This window comes from Protopterus annectens, chromosome 2.part0 (assembly GCF_019279795.1).
Source record: "Protopterus annectens isolate FY-2018-M chromosome 2.part0, PAN1.0, whole genome shotgun sequence".
Taxonomy (NCBI): domain Eukaryota; kingdom Metazoa; phylum Chordata; order Ceratodontiformes; family Protopteridae; genus Protopterus; species Protopterus annectens.
This window is the reverse complement of record NC_056728.1, coordinates 869,058,015-869,073,755: the sequence shown is the minus strand read 5'-3', so window position 1 is coordinate 869,073,755 and position 15,741 is coordinate 869,058,015. Positions and strand designations below refer to the sequence as shown.

The following is a 15,741-nucleotide window of genomic DNA, read 5'->3' as shown; positions in this document are numbered from 1 at the left end:
CCCCTTTGGAACTCATTCATCTGAAATGCAACATTGTAAATATGAAAATGACCCACTGGGGACCTTTGTGTTACAAAGGCTTCCTGTCTGACTCTAATTTATAATCCAGATTAGTTATGGTTGTAAACTGCTGGCATTAACCAACAGTATACGCAGTTCTGATTCTGTCTTTCCCTTGTTGCTTTCTACCACTTGTGTCATAAGACACTTTATTTCTTTGTGTTTGGCTGTTGATCATTAGTGGATGACTTAGAAGAGGCAGTCTTACCCTGCCATGTTTTATCATTACTTTGTTGATGGATGTTTTTTGATGCATTAGAGGAAAATCTGGATTCATTCTAAGAGTGCTTGAAGTATTTAATTACCACCACATTTTTTTATTTTCTTCATCAACTTCATTTTTTAGTGAACTACTTTGTTGTAGATTTTAATAATTTTAAGTAAGTGAAACTGAAGTCAAACTTTTTTAATCTACGTAGTAACCTTTCTTTACACTTCTAAAGCAAACACCCATGTGGTTTGAAATGCAGTATTGTTAGGAGTCCAAAAATATGACTTTCTAGGCTTTCTAGTAAGGAAGAGGACTTGACCAACAATTGGGAATTATTCGAATAAATGTTTTGTTTGGGTATAAGATGACATAAAGGTAGATTTTGGAAATTTTTAAAGTTTTGAAGGAGACAACAACACATGTAAACTGGTTACTAGTGGTGTAGAATTTTAGGCCTGCATATGGGAAGACATCAATCTTTTTCATTATCATAACGGTTGTCATTCCCTTCAATGCGGATGCCATAGTTATCAACTTGGTTGTCAAGGAGAACTGGAAGATTTTTCTGGGCAACCCTTTGAGTACCAGTGTAGGTGAAGATTCACTATTTTTTATTTATTTATTTTTTACATATTTCTACGTATATACATATATACACACACACACATATTTATATATATATATATATATATATATATATATATATATATGTATGTATATATATATATATATGTGTGTGTGTGTGTGTATATATATATATATATATATATATATATATATATATATATATAGATAGATATATATATCTTGTATATAGATAGATATTGTAATTTGTGGCAACCCATTGCAAGTAGTCCATACTATGTGGAAATTAGAACAACTTCTGGATGTGACCAGCATTGCACCTGTAACACAAGTTTTGTGGTTTGTGTTGCTTTATGCATTTCATTCTTACTGTTTCTATGTTGCTAAAACTGTAGAGAAATTGCAGCGTAAAATCAAGAAGCATTTTTATTTGACCAAAGTTTATTTGTTAATGCTTTTACATAGACATCCAATGCAGTGTGCTTCCTTTAAAAGATTTAATTTGTGGAAGAAAATGGTCTTAAAAATAAGAGGGTGGAGACACTGAATTAATATTAAGGAGGAAGGAACTATAATGGTAAATATTGAAGGTAATTTTAACAGTTTTGATTATTTAAGCATCGATCAAGACTTTATTATAATATGGGTGAAATGCTTTTAACAGTGTTTTTTTTGCTGTGTTTTTATTTCATGTGATATCAGTATTGAACATATTTTATTCAGGATTTTCATACAGTAATTGGTTAATCATCATTTGACCAGTCTATTTTATTATTTAAATGTATTTTGAAGGTGGTACAAGATGATGTCTGTATCGCATTTAGGAGAAAAGCGCTTGCCATTATAGTAAAACATTATAACATCTTTATTTGAAAATGAATTTATAGTTTTGTTTTTGTTTAAAACTGGTTTACTCACTTGTCATAAATGAGGAGGTTGCCAAAGTAAGAAACAATTTAGAAACAAAGAGATTTGGCTTGTGTGATTAAGCAGTTTTTTAACAATATTTGACGGATATGCATACGCTGTCATATTCAGTAGCATGTTTCTCACTATAGTTATGTATATTTCTGCCACGTGTGCAACTGTGGCTCTGTCATTTAGTGTGCAGCACTGGCCTTTTACTGTCATGGGTGTAGCAAAGTGTACACCATGGAAATCTCTGCTTGTTAAACTAATAGCTGTCCGATTAATGGCTTCATTAATTCCATAATTAAACTACATGAAACAGTGCCTTTATTTGTAGGGCATTAGCAGGGCAAGTGATCAGTGTACAAACTGGATATATCTGGCTGCTGTACTGGAGAGAGGAGGACAAAGATATAGATGATAGTATATATTTCCAAAGTCCTAGATATACCTCCAGAATGCTAACCATTTATCTTGTATTGTTATTGTGCGAGTATGTTTCCTATTTCTGTCTTACTGGCACAGTGTAACAAGTGTACTCTATATTCACCACTTTGTGTTTTGTATTTGCCTTTTGCCCTGGAAGACTATACTATTAAAACAAATGATATATACTACTTGCTGTTTCAAAAGATTTTTTCACATGTATATTAATTATATTGAGGCATTTGTGTGGTTTGGTATGTTCTGCTGAAGTCCATGTTGTCTGAAGTATATGAATACGCTTAACATTAAGCAAATTAATACTAAATACATTTTCAGGCATTGGACTTTTTTTTTTTTTGGTGGCTGAATACCTGTTTGCTTGGAGAGTGCATGTTCCATTTGGTGTACAAGATTTTTTCACAATTCCAATAAATTCACTACTTGTGAAGGCCAGAAGGATGATTATACTGTAATAGTCCTCTCTATAAAAATGGTATTGGAGAAAGATGGAAGGTGTAAATTGAGTCTGACTTGAGTGTGTGTGTAGTGAAGTCAGTAGAATAGCATTCCTAAGTCATTTATTTTCTTATGACTGGTATGTTGGACAGAGAAAGTGAACTATTTGGTTCTTAAATGTAAAGGGATGTGGAAATCAGCTTGTGACGATTTTACTGTGTGTATGTGATTCATCTAAATTTCAGTAGTTTGCTGGTTTGCTAGTATAGCAGTCTTCCTGGCATCCTGTTGGGCTTTCATGGGGCCTGTGTCTTCCTCCTGAAGACAATACAGTAGGTGAGTTATTGTTCTGCAAATTGCCAATAGATGCATATATAGTGAGTAAGTGAATGAATGTGTGCTTTCTGCAGTAGACCACATGTTGCTCAGGACAGGTTTCAAGGCCTTGCCCCACTTGCTGTTGAGATTGGTTCCAGCATCTCCATGACCTTGCAAAGGACAGAGTGGATTATTGGATTAATGGATGGATAGATGAATGAACTTTGCATTTTGGCCAAACTGTCATGTTATAACAACAAGATTGCAGTGCAAAAAGGTATTTGCAAAACTGAGTTGTGTGGGGATGACAGGAAGATCTCTGCTAGTATGGGCTTTAAAATTCATTAAAATCTTTTAAATAATAATGAGGAAATACTGTCTGACAAATTTTAAAAATACTGTTTGTGTACCTGGGGAAAAGCAGAATGATGTGAAAATGTTGCAGAGATGGAAGAAAATTTAAGATGGTATAGGTGCAGAGTATTAGGTTTCCTTGGGAAAAAAATGAAATTACGCACTTAAGGTATTGGAAGGAAGTGACTGAATTCATTGTGGAAAGAGTGATTCTTATAGCTGAGAAGGAGAAGAAGATGGAAGTTGTAAATATAATCCCTTTAGATAACTTGAACATGTAGACACCAGTAGAGAGGCCATGTTTTAGATCAGTGGTGGCATTTCTGCTGCAGCAGTAACAGTTTTGTAGTCCATATCTACAAAATGAAATGGTACGGGGGATATAGAATAAAACCTAAGCAAACTCATCTTCAGCCACAAATGTGTAATCATCATTGCATCAACTCCGTGTATGCTTCCTGTCAAGAAAAAAAAAAAGAAAAGAAAAGTTTGGCAGAGATGTTTGTTTAAGGAATTAACATCATGTGCAGAAACTTGACAAGTGACTTTAAGACAATCTACAGTAGAGTGGAACAAATATAACATTCTGTAAAGGAAGTAAATTCAGAAACTTCATCAGACTCTACAGTTGACCTTTCTTGGAACTTGTTACTAGCTTAGATTAATTGGATAATGTCGAAAAGCTTGGACTTGGAGTGAACTTGGGATATCCTAAGAAAACAGTACGACACACTAAGAAACTGAAAAAGATGGTGTGAATAGTATTGGAAAAATTAACAGGATTACAGATTAATGCAAAATTGAGACCTCTATCACTTACTAAGGACTTCTAAAACTAGGACCGTCATTCTGGAATTTGCTTCTCTCCACTTTAGGAACATGGCAGATGATGATCAAGGAAGGACTGCTTGCCATATGAAAGGTTTAGCTCCTTGTACCTGATACAGGGAAAATGGATTAACATTTGACTAAATGTTTTGATAGCACTGCTACACACCTACCATGTTGCTCTGCATATTCACTATCAAACTGCCACTGTGTTTTATCTTAAAGTTGCAATTTGCATTGTTTTATTTTGCGCTACATTTTCAAATGGGTGTACTTATCCACTGACCGTGTGTTTCGTCATAGAAGGATGAACTGCTGAACAGTAAAATTATTATTTTTCCTTAACATAGTATAGCAAGTTGAAGAAATTTTAGCAGTGTTCATTTTGTGTCATGTCTTGTATCAGGGAACATTTGAATGTACACCATTAATGAGCTGAACTCTTATTGTAAATGGCATCCCCCACACTGAACTGGAGGCAGTTGCCAACCTCTTGGCTAATGGATTCAGCTCAAATTTCTACCCCCACTTCCCCCTCCCAGAAAGGAAGTAGCGCATACCACAATCCCCCAAACCATTAATAGGGAACAGGTCATCAGTGCACTTTTCCAAGGCCAGTAACACTGCATCGATGGGCCCCCGATTAACATCCCGGGATGTTTAATAAGTATCATGAAAGATTACCTCTCTGGGCCACTTGAATCACTTCAGCTAGAGCCTACAGTCAGCTTTTGTGCTCAAGGAATGGAAGATGACTACAGGCACAAAGGAGGTCCAAACATTGATATGGGTAACCACAGGCCCACAATTCTTACCAGCCTCATGTGCAAGGCCATTGAAAGAGTCCTCTTGGACATGATAAATGAGGGTATAGGTAACCTGCAAAAGCTGAACCCATCATATTTCAGCTTTGTTAAAGGAAGGTCATGCCTATTAAATCTGGTGGACTTTTTTGAGAGGGTCACCAAAGCACTGAATAAAAGTAAGACTGTGTGCATACAGTTTACCTTGGCTTGGCCAAGGCTTTTGATACAATACCCCACTCAGGCATTCTAGACAAGCTCAGTAATTCAGGTATAAGCCCTTTTGTCACCCGCTGGATAGCTAATTGGCTCACTGAAAGGATCCAGGAGGTCAAAATAGGTGGCCACCTCCACCAAGAGGCTAGTCTCTAGCAGAGTCCCCCAGGGCTCGGTACTAGGCCTGCTCCTTTTTGGCATCTGCTTCTCTGAAATGGAAGCAAATGCTGAAAGTGTATGGTTGACTAAGTTTGCAGATGATTGCAAGCTGGTGGTTATCAACTCTCCTGCAGACACCAAGAAGGCCTATCTCTGACTAACAAATGGTGCCAAAGCCATGGTCTGAAACTCAGTGCTAAGAAATGCACAATTGTACCTTTTGGGAAGTAATTACTGTGTTGATAATACACCGCTAAGAGTCTACCCAGTGGTCAGGGATCTGGGTATGCACATAGACAGTAGCTTTACCTTTGACCACCACATGGCCACCGTGTTGAGGAAATCCTTTTATGTTGTGCAATGTATAAGTAAGGGCATGGCATTTAGGACCAAAGAAGTCATTATCCTACTGTACTGTGCCCTTATCAGGCCAGTCACAGAGTACAGTGCTCCCTTCGATATGTACTTGACCAGGCATATGCAGCAACTAGAACAACTTCCGAGGTTCCTTACATAAAGAATACAAGATGTAACAAACCTGCCTTATGCAGAGTGCTTTAAAGCCCTTTCTCTCCACTCAGTCTGCTATAGACTGCTAAGGGGTGATCTATATCTGACTTACAAGGCATCCACAAACTCCACACTTATGAATCTTCTTCATATTTGTAAATCAAAGAGTACCAGAATTACAATGTCTAGGGACCTGAATTTTGTGTGTGTGACTTAGACTATGCTGGAGAGACAGATGTGTCCTAGAGACTGCCCCTCCCAAGGATCAGGCTTCCCATCCATATGAAGCTGAGTTCATCTATTGCCCAATTTAAGTGCAATCTAGACAGGTGGATGGGGAATAGGAAATTTACACTGAGCCTGGCACCCATGTCTCTTATGAACAGAGGTAGGTTATAGGCCATCAGTGTCTTATTTGGATACAGGACATCATTATTCTTGTACGAAAACTTGGCTAGGCTTAGAAAGCCCCCCCCCCCCAGAGTCGTTAGCCTAGTTATAATCTGTGAATCATGTTTCTTTGAGTCTAACTCTTTGGACTATTATTTTGTGATTTCTTTATTTGCCCTTCCTTCTGGCTTTGCTCATGTCTGCAAAGGTTCCCAAAGTCAGCCCACTTCATCTAGTAAGCCAGTAAGTTTTTAGTTGACTGTGTTGAGGCAGAGGTTTTTCTTTGTAAACCTTTGTTGAATTTGAATTTGTTGTTCAACTAACTCCACATCTTTTTTGTCTGATACTGAGGGGATAAACACATGTATCACACAACTTTATTGCATTTTATGACTTTTGTTTCTTTTTGTTTTCAGGACCTCAAGAGATACCTTTATAAGAAGTTGCCAAGGTATGTGTCACTATCGAGAGACAGAACTTAAGTACAAGTGTTTGGAAAATAGTGACTTTTCATGTCAACTTAAGGAACACTGTCAGGTTATATTAAATTATTTTATGTTCTGATTTTGTAGTTTATTTAGCTGTTATTGCATGGTTTACTTTAAAGTAGGACAGAAAGCTTTGTAAGAACTGTATTATTCATGAGCTCCTTAAAGGTTTACCAGTTTATAGGAATCTGTGTAGAACTTATGTCTACATTGGGTTTTAGACTAAACTCTGTATTGCAACACGTATTTCAGTTGTCATCCACCCTAAACGTCTTAAGTCAGGATTCAAGAGCATTCCTGGATATGTTTTTTTGCCTGTGACTGCTTCACATATTCCTCACCACAGGGTGCCACAAAGAAGGGCTTGCATACTTGAGCAGTGGTGTAGTGGTTTAGGAACAGCTTTTTGCACAAATGTGGGACTTTCTTTTCTTTATGTGACCTATAGATTTTAAACCTTTGTAACCAGAATCTCTTCTAGAATGTCTTATACAATTCCTTTAGTTATAGACACATTAGAGGTAATTTTCACTCAGGCTGTTTACTTTTGTGTGCATCTAGCAGCCTTCATCTTCCACTGGAAATGAAGATGGCCATTTGGAAACATGCAACCAAAATATAATTTTCCATTTTAAAGCAAAATCAACTTTATCAAGGATGCAAGCCATCAGATGTATTTGTCATAAAACGTATCCATACTGCTTCTCATTATTTAAACAAATGTTAAGACACCTGGATGGGTTTTCCTCTTGTATGACATCCTTTATGCCTTCTAATGCATAAACCACCCTCCCTCTTGCTTTGGCTTTTCACTGGCAATGTTTTTTTACCTGTTACTGTTATGTACATTTTAATGTTGAATTAATAACTGTAAGATCCTTGGACTAAAGACATTTTGTGTTAGTAAAATGTGCAGCTTAGATTATCTATTTTTTTAATAGGTTCATAAGTAACTACTAGGCTAGCTGCCCTTGTGGGCCATTTTAAGCCAAGCCAATTTCCTACTTTGTGCTTGAATTAACATATCCTGTTTGCTTATGGTCGATAATTATATATTGCCCCTAATGAGAATAACTGGGATCATACCACAGATAATTTGAAAGGACACATGCATGGGATAAAGCATTTAGGAGATGCCTGTGTCCTTTAGTAGTACAGGGGACAGTCCTGGAGTAAATTTTCTGTTTCCCATCCATAGGTCCAAGTTGTGCTTGAATATGGACAGGGAGAAAATTTGTTTTATGTGGATGGGGGGAGTATGTCCACAGCAGTAGTATCCTCCGCGAGATGTACCTGTCCCTCCTAACCATTCTGTTGATGTTGAACTTTATATTCTTTGATTTCCCCATTGCAGTAACAAGACAATAAAAAGCATTTGCTGGAACAGAAGAAAGAAAAGATTAAATATCACATGAGAATACAAAGTAAAACTGAAAAAAAAAATATCCATCAAGAACATCGTCTGCCCCCTTGTTCTCGGCAAACTATGATACAGTTATAATCCTCCTAGGGCTGAGCTTAGAAACTCATTGACAATAAATGTCTTTAGATGTTGCCATGGAAACATCAGACCAGATAACTCTGTTCATACCCAAAACAGTTTAATTTGATTGTTTTTAGTCTTGCAACCTAGATGAATTGAATCTTTTCCAGTGTTGAAACAGCAGTGATAGTTCTACAGATAATACTATGTCATAATTTATTTGTACTGTTAGATGGAAAAGCACTGGGAAGCCTTTACCCAGACAGAAGGGACTGGGCAAATCCAATTCATATGCATCAATTTTATGAATCCGTTTCCAAACCTGATTGATGAATGGCAGCTGCAAAGCCTGTTTTAAATCTGCTGTTTGATCTCGTAGCTGAAGCAAGATGTGCAAAATATTATTCGTTATTGCAACTAGGGCTTTCTGTCTGGAATTCTCTCCTAACCCATTTGAAACATAGGTGGTAATGTTGATTTTTGCACAAATCAATTTAAAGTTGACAGAATAAAGCCAGTAACTTTATTTTTTCACCCAAGTTGATTATGTTTTTGAGAGACATTCTCTGATCTGTCCAATGTTTGAAGTTTTTTATCTGGGAATTGGCATAATGATTTCCTCGCAGGAACAAGGTGCAGGGTTTGATTCTCATCTCTGAGTAACATGGCCAGGCTTAAAAAGGCACTGCAGGGTCATTAATCTAGAGACCACCTGTGATACAGGTGCTGAATACAACATGTTGAACAAGCAGTAATAACTGTTCTGTTTTTCCTCTGACTACACATGCAGAACACTCGCCATCACCAAAAAGAATAAGTAGCGTTGAACTGTGTGTATATTATACACACTGATATTTCAAGTGGTGCCCGTACAGCAAACAAAAATATTGAGCAGTGTAACCTGTGAGCAGATGAACATTGTGAAAAGAATATACAGTATGCAAGCTCAGGTGCAAGATAGCAGAGATGGTAATTCGCACTGACACACAGCATTGTTGAGGTCCAAAGTACTCTGGTGCAGTTCTTTTGTGGAGGTGATTTGTAAAGGATCCACAGACTCCACCAAGGACATTTGTACTAAATATGACTACTTGTTTACAGGCTTGAATTCCTACTACTAAATTTTTGGGCACCTTTGTCTTTAATGGAAAAGCTCACTCAGACACTACCACAGCTTGCTGTGACAGAAATGTTTGTTTTTGCTTATTTGTATTTTGTATTGCTTCATTGCTTTTCTATTTTGTGTATTGTGATTTTTTTTCTTTACACTGTTTTTACTTGTATTCTGCTTTTAATTGCATATTTAAATTAAGGAATGGGACACAGCTGGGTCTCTTGAGTCACAACAGAAATGACTTTCTAGTTACCTGCCTCTTTTGTTAATTTGACTGCATATTTCCTTCCCTCTCCTCTTTCATTGGCTATTGTGAATGAGCACTAAATTATCACTTTATGAAATCACTCCCCTTTAGCTATTTAAATTTATTGTCCATCCCACTGTATTCCACAGAGCTAGAATACAAGGTGCCCACCCCCTTCCAGTCTGTCTTGCTCTTTTAAAATTAGTGGCTCTCCAATTTGATAGCTAAAGCTCAAGTTACCCTCTCTTTCATATCTAATTGCTTAGTGAACACTGCAAATCTTAAGATATTAACCTATTTCTCCATCTTGCCTTTAAAATCTGCAACATTTACTCCAAGACCACCAGTTACTAGCACATTCTGCCCCTGAATGGTCATCTTGGGATTAGTGCTTCTGTTTTGCTCTTGGTGAGAGAAGGAGCATAGGGACCGTCACCAGAAAGCCTAATAGCTGCTACATAGGTGCCAATTTGGAATTTGTGCTTATGTTTTGCTCCTGGTGATTGAAGGAGCAGAGTGCATTGAGACTGTTTCTCATTGGGCAGTGAGTGTCTGTGTTTGACCTTCCTGATTGGTCTGGTTGCTTTTCAAGGCATCTACCAGGAAAAGTGTACAACAAGCTTAGAGACCCTTGCATCATCTGGGACAAGGCTGTTTATCACCAAAGAGCCTGTGGCCTGCTTCTCATCTTGGGACTGGTGCCACTGTTTTGCTTCTGTTGAGAGAAGAAGCAGCAAAGGAGCATTGTATCCCAACAGAGTGAAATGGTGGTGAGACCAGCACTAGTAGCAGCCAGGCAGTAGCTATTCAGGTGAATCCTCTCTCTTCATTACTCTTGACAAAGCTAATTCTTTATTTTCAGTAAGTACTGATTGATTTGCTGTTGTCTAACCTAACTTCAGAATATCACCCTAAATACTTCATCCATAAGTCATCAGGGCCTACTTATTAGTTTCCCCTCAAGTGTTTGGCAGTGCCCTGTATAGACACAGACATCCTGATTTGACATTTCTTCTGTAAAAACACCCTTGAAACTTCACCAGTACCTAGTTGCAGACAGGGTAGCTAGTTTGCATTGATAATCACTGCTCCCAGAGTTGCAAACCAGGTACTCCTAAAGTTACTTTATATTCTCATTACAACCATCTAATCAAAAAAGTGTCTGTTGCCATGGATGTGAGCTTTTCTACTGTCTCCATTACCATCTTGCTGGATATGGGCATCCTGAGGCAGTGCTGTAATTGCCTCATGTTTTATTGACAGCCAGTTAATTCTCAAACAAATTGATATGGTATGTGAGAGATATATTTACACAATGTCACTGGAGGCAAAGCTCTCACATAAACGCACTGCTAATGTCAATCAGGTTGTCAGTAGTTCACACACTGCACCCCTCACACAGCTCAAAGCAGACACATAGATCCACATATGCTGAGGCACTTAAATGTAACCTTTCTAAACCTCAAGTAGCTCCTAGATGAAGTGCACATAAATACTCTCAGCATCCCCAAATGCACACTCTAGCACCCACATCAACACATATAGCCACATCTCATGGAGCCTCTACTTCAAAGCTGATAAGGCAACCCACCACACAGTCCAACATTCTGGTCATTGGAGACTCTATTGTGATGTACAGTGATGTTCCTATCACCAGACTGAGTAAGGAGAAAGTCACAGTCAGTTGCTTATCAGGGGCCAGGATCCGCCACATTATACATGCAAATCAGGTCATTGGACCACAAGTACCAGTATGACTCAGTCATAGTTTGTGTAGGTGTGAATAACCTCAGATGTACCACCCTAGACTATATGGAGGGAGAGAGATCATGGAACTTTTGGAATGTGTGCCCCAGGCTAGTATGAGCCTAGCACTGAGCAGCATTTTACCTTCTCTAAGGATGAAGTCCTACAGTACAAACAGAAGATGACTGACTTTAATAATTGGTTTAGTTTCTGGTGTCATTCTTGAGGGATGAAATATTTGTCAGCGTGGAAGGAGATGCTCAAAAGACCATGCTGCTTTGCCAGGGGTGGTCTGCACCTCTCCCCTCTAGGCTTTTGAATATTACCTAAAATATTGATCTGAAGTAGGATATTCATTTGTCTGCAACCTGTGGGTTATGGATCGGCATAGTTTTCCAGCTATGGATCCAAGCTCTCAGCTCCTCCCCTCACCCATAATGCCCTGCTCTACCCTCATGACCCCAGATCTTGTTTGCCGCGCTGGTAACTAGATGTGGATTTCATAGCTCTCAGCTAAGTGGATTTTTCTTGTTCAAAAATAGAATATTTTTGCCTTCTTTAACCTTTTTTGTGTGAAAGTTGTAGGTTTCCTATTTTTATTGACTGTTTTAGTTTAATTTAATTTTTAGTAGTAAATTTTATTCCCTCCCTCGCTGGAGTGTGTGTGAGGCCTGTGTGCTTCTTTATTGTTGTTTTAGGTTACTTTTGTAACTTTAGCTTAACTTTAGTGACTATGGCTGAACAGCCTAAGTCAATTTTTCTAAATGCTCGAGTGTGGCCATAAGCTCTCACCTTTGATGGCCACACTCGGTGTGTTAAGTGTCTTGGGGTTGAACACCTCACATCTGGTTGTTCCATTTGTGCAGGGTTCAAAGGTCCAAGCTGGTCTTGGCGGGTCTTTTACCGCCGGACTCGGCTCCGACCTCCGCTCCCGAGACTCCTGCGGCTGCAGTTGTTCCCACTGTGGCACCCCTCCTGCTCCTGGGACTCAAACTCCGCTTCAGGACAGGAGAGGGATGCATCTAAAGGACGGAGGAGAAGCACGGCGGGCGAGACCTCTGTTTCGGCCCGCCAGCGTGCGGTCTCCTCCTTCTCGGCTCCGGTCACCTGTGTGCTTCTCACGGGTCCTGAGGAGGAGTCGAGGCTATCGAGGAGGCATTCCAGGCCTACCTCGGTAGCCTGGATGCAGATCTGGACGGATGATGAGAAGGTTCATCCAGGCCCAGATGCAGATGGGAGTGCTCTTGCCTCCAAGCCTATTGCTCCTTCTCCGACCCGCTTCCCCGGGCAACTGGAAACGAGCCGAGCAGCGGGGGGGGGTCGGGCCGATAGGTTTGGTGCCGGATCCGTCGGACCCGATCTCTCGAGCCTGGATCCGAGCCGGATCCGGGGATCAGTGCTCCTCGCCGTCTGTGCCCCGGGCGCACTGTCGCCGGATCCGAGTGCTGGCGCCCGGCTCCGATCCACTCTTCGGATCCAGTAGCCGGATCCTTTGGTCGAGGTCGGCTCCGGCTTTTGATGTAGTGGAGAGGGCTCTGTTGAGGTCTCGTCTCCGGACCCCGCTGCCGCGGCTCCGTCCAGCTCCCTCTGCACTGGGCCAGGCTTCCACCATCCGGCCCCTGGGACAGCCCGTTTCTGTGCCCCAAGTTGCTCCCATGGAGACTCCTCTGACAGCCCCCAGAGGAGGCTCTGAGAGTCTCACTGAAGACACGGACTTGGAGGAAGGGGAAGGCTCCGGTCACCCGAGGATGTCTCCTCGGAGACATCATGGAAATTTACGTTAGGGGGTGGTCTGCCCCAAGTCTTCCTCGGACGAGTCCGTGTTCTTGGAGGCATTGTCTACCTCTTGGGTGTCCCCCTGCGACCCCTGGTGGACCTTATTACCACCAGGTGAAAGAACCCGCGTGGACACCGTGGAGCCAATTCCCAAAAGACCTGATAGAATCCTTAGCCCGCCTTCCGACAGGACCCATTGGAGTAAGGGGCCTCCTGTAGATGCCATGTTGATGGCGGCCACAAAGAGGGAACTGGCTCAGGAGAGTCCTCAGTCCACCCACCGAGCAAGGAGTCTCGGATGATGGACCCCTTGGGCTTAAGCGGATGTGGATGCAGCGAGACCTTGCATCCCCTAGTCCATTTCGGAGGAGGACAGAGTTCTGCACTCCACCAAAATGGCCACTCTTAGGTCAGTCACAAATACTTCGGCTACTCTCCCATGCTACGGAGGACAGGACTGGTCACGAGGCGTCAGGCCTGGCTCCGCCTGAGCCCTTCAAGGCGTCTGCGAGCGCCCCTTTTGATGGTTCTGCTCTGTTTGGCAGCTGTCTGCGAATCCGCTTCTCTGCACCCCAGAGGCCCTATTCTAGGAACCAAAAGGGTCAGAAGAAGATGTGGTTCGCAGTCCCAGCCTGCTCCGGACAACCAGTCCTTCCGTGGCAGAGGAGGACAGGGCCCTAGAGGCAGAGGGGCTCCCAGAAACTTCCAGGGAACTTGCCCGACTGCTCTACTCTGGAGGCAGTCACCTAGCGGCATGGGAGTCCATAACATCGGACCGCTGGGTTCTCCAAATCATATCCAGGGATATCGCATTCCTTTCCTTCACCTTCCAAAGATGAAGTCCCTCCCAGGCGTACCACCGGTCAGGCCATCTGCTAGAAAAGAGCCATCCAGCCCGTTCCCCAGACCAGATCGGATCAGGGTTCTACTCCAGATTCTTTTAGTGCCAAAAGGGGGGAACTAAGACCAATCCTAGACCTCTCTCTCTTGAATCTGGCAGTCCCCAAAGAAAAATTCGAATGGTCACTCTACAATCTATTCTCCCCTTCTGGGAGAAGACCACTGGATGTGCTCGATAGATCTACCACATCCTAATGGACAGGCGCTCAGGAGGTTTCTCCGCTTCGGCTGGGAGCCAGTCACTACCAGTTCGGGTCCTTCCCTTTGGTCTCACCACAGCCCCCAGGGTGTTTACCAAAGTACTAGCAGTGGTAGCGGCCCACCTGAGGCTTCAGGGGTGCAGGTCTTTCCCTACCTGGACGACTGGCTCAACAAGGCATCTACTTCTCTCGCGCGAGACTCCTTTCTCCATCTTGCTCCATTTCTGGGCATCACAATAAATACAAACAAGTCCAACCTGGCCCACTCAGCTCTTAGATTTCATAGGGGCCAGACTAGACACAAGGAGTTTGAGCCTTCCTCACTGCGGACAGAGTTCTAAATCTGCAGCTCCAGGTGCGGGCCATTCTCCATTCATGTTCTGTTCCAGCGGAGTTGGTCCTGAGGGCTCTAGGGTCCATGGCTTCATCGATAGCACTTCTTCCTCTTGCCAGGCTCCATATCATTCTACAGTGGGCGCTCTTAGTTCAGTGGTCATACCTTGCTCTCCCCATGCATCATCCCATAGCGATCAGCAAGGCTTTAGCGGTCCCTCTTGTGGTGGCTCCACTCCCGGATCTCCAGTGCTTCTCCCCTCTCGCCACGGTGACCACGGACGCCTCCCACCTCGGGTGGGGGCACGGGCGGACAGTCCAAGGCACGTGGAGCGATTCAGAGACCTTACTGCATATCAATGTTCTAGAGATGAGAGCAGTGCTCTTAGCGTTGCTAGCACTTCAGGACTTTCTTCCCTTGGGAACAATTGCGATACAATCGGACAATATGTCTGTTGTCTGGTACATCAACAAGCAAGGGGAACAAGGTCTTACCCTCTTGAGAGGCCATGAGAGTTTGGGAATGGGCAACCTCTCCAACATCCTAGCGGACAAGCTCAGTCGCACCATTCTGACTGTGGTCTCTCAATTGTCAGTGGGGAACCCCTTCATGCGATCTTTGCTTCTCCCTCAAACACCAAGTGCGACAGTTTTTACCTCCTCCGGAGGTACCCCAAGAGAGCTCTGGTGCATGCTTGGCCACCCGGTCTTCTGTATGCCTATCCACCCTTGCCTCTGATGCTGCAAGTTCTTCAGAAAGCCTCTCGGGTGGGTTGCAGAATGATTCTCATTGCTCCATTCTGGCCTCGACAGACCTGGTTCCCCTTCCTAAGGTCTCACTCGGTGAATCCTCCTTGGATTCTAGATCCCATTCGGATCTGATATCCCATCCTTCCTGCATTCCTCCTCGAACCTGGGCAAGCCGAAGCTGACCGCTTGGGTGCTCCAGTTCCACTCTTGATAAGGACTCGGTATTTCTTCTCCGGTAAAGGCTATCTTAGTGGCGGCTCATAAACCATCCACTAGAAAGGTTAAGCAAATGGAGACTTCTCTGTGTGGGCGGGGCGGCAAGGCCTAGATCCCTTCACGGTTCCTCTCCCTGTAGTGCTTGATTTTCTAACCTCTCTCTTTAATGATGGTGCCAGCAGTTCCACAGTCAAAGTTCAACTGGCGGCTATTTCTCACTATCACATTGGTCAAGAGTCTCTTCCTCTTATGTCAGCCAAATT

At 42.2% G+C, this 15,741-nt stretch overlaps 1 protein-coding gene across 1 annotated transcript in view; it reads left to right on the top strand.

Annotated features, from left to right (window-relative positions):
• LAMTOR3 (late endosomal/lysosomal adaptor, MAPK and MTOR activator 3) overlaps nucleotides 1-15,741 on the top strand; it is a 354,081-nt gene that overhangs the window by 161,973 nt on the left and 176,367 nt on the right. The window contains exon 3 of the mRNA XM_044061131.1: nucleotides 6,642-6,676. Coding sequence (XP_043917066.1) covers nucleotides 6,642-6,676 — 35 coding nt within the window. The remainder of the gene's footprint in view (nucleotides 1-6,641; nucleotides 6,677-15,741) is intronic.